This window comes from Cynoglossus semilaevis, chromosome 15 (genome assembly GCF_000523025.1).
Source record: "Cynoglossus semilaevis isolate Cse_v1.0 chromosome 15, Cse_v1.0, whole genome shotgun sequence".
Classification (NCBI taxonomy): Eukaryota; Metazoa; Chordata; class Actinopteri; order Pleuronectiformes; family Cynoglossidae; genus Cynoglossus; species Cynoglossus semilaevis.
The window spans coordinates 16,775,353-16,779,470 of NC_024321.1; the positions used below are offsets into that span (position 1 = coordinate 16,775,353).

General features: G+C 41.7%; 1 protein-coding gene across 1 annotated transcript in view; it reads right to left on the bottom strand.

Moving 5' to 3' along the window:
- Window positions 1-644: 644 nt before the first annotated feature.
- The window catches only part of ids (iduronate 2-sulfatase), a 5,458-nt gene continuing 1,984 nt past the window's right edge, over window positions 645-4,118 (bottom strand). The window contains exons 5-12 of the mRNA XM_025063368.1: window positions 3,325-3,509; window positions 3,108-3,234; window positions 2,547-2,717; window positions 2,163-2,269; window positions 1,807-1,923; window positions 1,298-1,408; window positions 1,026-1,151; window positions 645-929 (exon numbers count right to left, since the gene is read on the bottom strand). Of these exons, the coding sequence (XP_024919136.1) occupies window positions 846-929; window positions 1,026-1,151; window positions 1,298-1,408; window positions 1,807-1,923; window positions 2,163-2,269; window positions 2,547-2,717; window positions 3,108-3,234; window positions 3,325-3,509 (1,028 nt within the window). The 3' untranslated portion in view covers window positions 645-845. The remainder of the gene's footprint in view (window positions 930-1,025; window positions 1,152-1,297; window positions 1,409-1,806; window positions 1,924-2,162; window positions 2,270-2,546; window positions 2,718-3,107; window positions 3,235-3,324; window positions 3,510-4,118) is intronic.

Genomic DNA, 4,118 nt, shown 5'->3' on the forward strand with positions numbered 1-4,118 from the left:
CTGGTAGTGTCCCTGAGGAGTCCACTCTCCGCTTTTCATCATGTGTGCAAGAAAAAAAACAGAAGCAAAGTGAAATAAGCAAATTATACACAAGACTAGGTTTTGCCAGAGGTTTGGAGTATAATTGTGTGAAATAATTCACCGGCGCAGACTACTGTGTACAAAAATATTTTATTTTCCTTTTTGCCAACAAATGATAATTGACAAAAATATTTGAAAGTGCAATTGCCAAGGTCAGTTTTTTTTTTTTGCTTTCTTTTTCCCAGCAACAATATTTTATTTCATCCCCTCAGGAAGATGAAGCTGAGGCTAAAGGTTACTTCAACATGATGAAGAAAGAAAACAAAAATAAATAAATACAATTTTATGACATTTCCTAGTCAAACGTTCACAAACTCCAACCTGATGGGAAACCAGTTAGAATTAGTCACATTTAACTCAATCTACAATATTTTTCTTTTCTGCCCACTGTTATGATTTAATGACATCCCATTAACCTGAGGACAGTGTGGCCTGGGATCAAAGCTGTCAAACTAAATTCCCTTTGATTCGTCTCTGTACCTGAAATTCAGGCAGAAATTGCTTTCTTCTAAATCACGCTGGCACAAAATTAATAATAAATTATTATGAGGACAAATACAGCAGGTTCATGCGCTAAATTATTATGAGGACAAATACAGCAGTTGGACAGAAAAGGCAAAAATGACAAATATGTTGGAGAAAAAGTCCAAGTTCTCATCATTTCCCTTAACTAGTGGCTTCTCTTCAGTCTTATTAAGGATCAAGGTACCCCCTCCCCCCGCCCTTATCCTGACATTTGATAACAATGTTGTAGTTTGGACCAATCACCACGCCGTCCTTCTGTTCACTTTCATCCCTGCTGTGAGGTAGAGGAGCTGCAGCTTCATCCTCATCTGCAGTGGCACGGTCTGATGAAGTGGAAACAGAAGGAAACAAGCGAGTCAATAAATAAAGACACGAGCAAACAGGTAGACAGTCCTTCAGGAGAACACATTTTAACTTGCCCGAGGCAGTCCTGCCGTTTTCCTTAGTAACCCACTGTGATCCAAGTCACTGTAGACGTTCCTGTCCTCCCCGGGGTCGTCAGCCAACATGTACAACTCTCCAGCGTGGACATCGGTCACGTTCACCTGTTAGGAGACGCAGTCACACTTTAAAAATTTTGTCCGTTACTGCTGAGGAAAATCTGTCATAATTCCGCAGAAAAGAGAAACCCGTCTACGAATTAGAACCACGTGAGACGAGAAGAACCTCATGGTGTGCACGACACACTGACCTGAAAGGTTTTAGGATTAAATCCCAGCCACAAAGTGTATCTATAATCCCAAGAGCGTAGAGAGTAGCCCATGATCTTGATGTCTTCAAGGTCAGGTTGGTCAGAGTTCTCCTGTCAAAAAAAAAAAAGACTTTAAACTTAAACTAAAAATAATAATTAAAAAAAACCATTAATCACAAAAGATCCACAGCGATCCTGTTTTTAATTTGGCATTTGACATCCCTACTTTTAATCCCAATATGTTTAATTTGGTGGAAATATATTCCTGGTGTGGCAACATCTGCATCTGCCAACTCCTCCTGTGCAACGGCCGATGGACTGATGTGCACCTGCCAAATAAGTGACTTGCGAAGGTTTAACCTACAGCAGGTGCATCACACTTGAAATAAAATGTGTGTTAATGAAAACAGCAGCTCTGGTTCTAAATCTAAAGATCACTTTTCTTTACATCCTGGTCTTCACCATTGTAAAATACAAATGTTGTTTGACATGAGATTCTCATACAGTACCTGTGGTGTGTCAGCAGGTCGGGGGTACTGGCTGAACGATATCGCCTCCGCTTCCACCCCTCGTTCCCTGTGACGAAAAGTGTAGGCCAGGTTATCTCCGTCTGTGCACAGCTCCTCCTGAAGGCAAGTGGAAATATGTCACAGTCAATTAGCTCATATTAATGCAGGAGATGTGACAGCTTAACAGAAATTATTCATCCATCTTCTTTAAACTTAATTAATTCTTTTTAGGGTTGGGGGAGGAGGGGTCATCAGGTGAAGGTAATTAGTTTGTAAACTGTGAATATTTTATTAAAAACATTTTTAGTAGTCAAATACATGAATTAAAATCATGTTATAGAACTTGAAAAGAATACCTGTAAAGAAACGTCAGGACATGGTTCAGGTGCTGGGAGACCGGCCATGTACGAGAGAGTGGGAAAGACATCCACCAGCTCCACTACGTTCCTCCTCACTTTGGCATCTGGGAGACAGTGACGTCAGCCAATTAGAGAAAGATGCTGACAGCAAATTAGTCCAGACATCCACTAAATTCTACCAGACGCTGCGCTGGAATTTCATCATCGTCATTTGCATTTGAGGAAATTTGGTCTGGAGGCAAATTATCAAAGGGTTTCCTCCTTTAAATATTTTTTGAATCTTTGCATGCACATCAAAGACTTTCTGTAAGTTGGGGTTATTTAACAGGCAACAGGAAGATTCAGTCGAACAGTTGTGATGTCTTAAAAAAAAAATCTTACTTTTAAAACTGTAGTCTGAATGCGTCAAGATGTCAATCAAAGGAAAGGTGGATTCTCTGAATCCCTCACGGTGGGCAGTGATGCCAGGAACATAAAAGATGAGAGGGACCTGAGTGGCCACGTCAAAATTAGAGTATTTAGCCCATTCACCATGTTCACCCAAAGACCAACCTACAAAAAATGGGAGAAAAAAAAAGTGTATCATAACAAAAGGTAACAAAAGGTTTAAGGAGCTGCACACACCAAACTGCTTCTTTTTTTGTCAACCTGAGAAATGTTTTTAGGGAGAGGTTTAATTTCAAAAATCCTAAAAAGGTGATAAAAATACTGTTACAACACTGCCATCTGGTGGTGGAGCAGAAGGACAGGGAGCGTAGTTGTCTTTTTACCAATTCATATATGTATGTGTACATATATATGAATTACTCTCAAATTTACATTATATATATATAAAATTGTAAATTTTAGAGTAATTCAGAACCAGGTTGAATGATTATTAAAAGACCTCAGGTCTGTTCATCTATTCTGGGGTATTTGACTTTGTACCCGATGTCTACTAACCATGGTCTGAGGTGAACACCACCACAGTGTTGTCAGCCAGCCCAAGCTGATCCAGAGTAGTGAGCAGACGTCCAACCTGAGCGTCCACATAAGAGACAGCAGCGTAATAGTGCTGACGTATACGCAGCTGGAAGACACAGATGTGGAACACTCTCAATGAAGTGACAGGAACTGTTAAAACGTGACACTTGTTCCATTAACAGCAGCTGCTTTATACCTGGAAGTCTTTGGGAATCGGTCCATAAGGAAAACTGATGTTCAACTTTTGGACGTCTTCTCTCCGCCTAACATCTGTCCATGGGTTGTAGGCCACGGGAGGAAGGGATTTGGGGACATTGGGGTCAGGGGCCAGGGTCATGTTTTCTAATGGATAGAGGCTCAGGTACTCCTGTGGGCCAGATAAAAAGACAACCGTTCACACTCGTATTCACACCTGTGGTCAACTTAGAGTGAACACCTGACCTAATGCTGCGTCCAAACTTTATACAGGATTCAAACCAGTAACACGTTAATCGTCTCGCTGCAGGGCAACGGCATGAGCCACTGTTCTCAAATGACAGGTTTGATAGTAGAAAATTAATTTCCCCGTGTACAGATCATCGCTGACGGCTCTGATTTGATTTATTTCTGTCATTACAGATGTGACAAGCGCTTTGTTCTCTGGGTGTGTTCACGTGACACGTGGCCAACGACATGTTCCATACATCACAGGTCAGTAGAGAAGAGCAGACGGGGGGGCCCTTTTCCACACTTTTCATTTCTCAGCCGACACCCCTGACATCCATCGCCGCTCCATCACTCTCCGCTCTAATTCAAACTCCACTACATCACCATCTCCTCCACCTTCATGCTGAGATGCATCTCCTCTAAATCCACATCACTTTTCATTTCATTCACTTCAGACAGACAGTGAGTGCATCTCAATCTCAACCTTCACTGGATTTTTTTTTTTTCGTCGTGCATCGTCGAACCAATCGCAGCGCGTGCTGCCGATGCTGTGGGGCGCGGGGG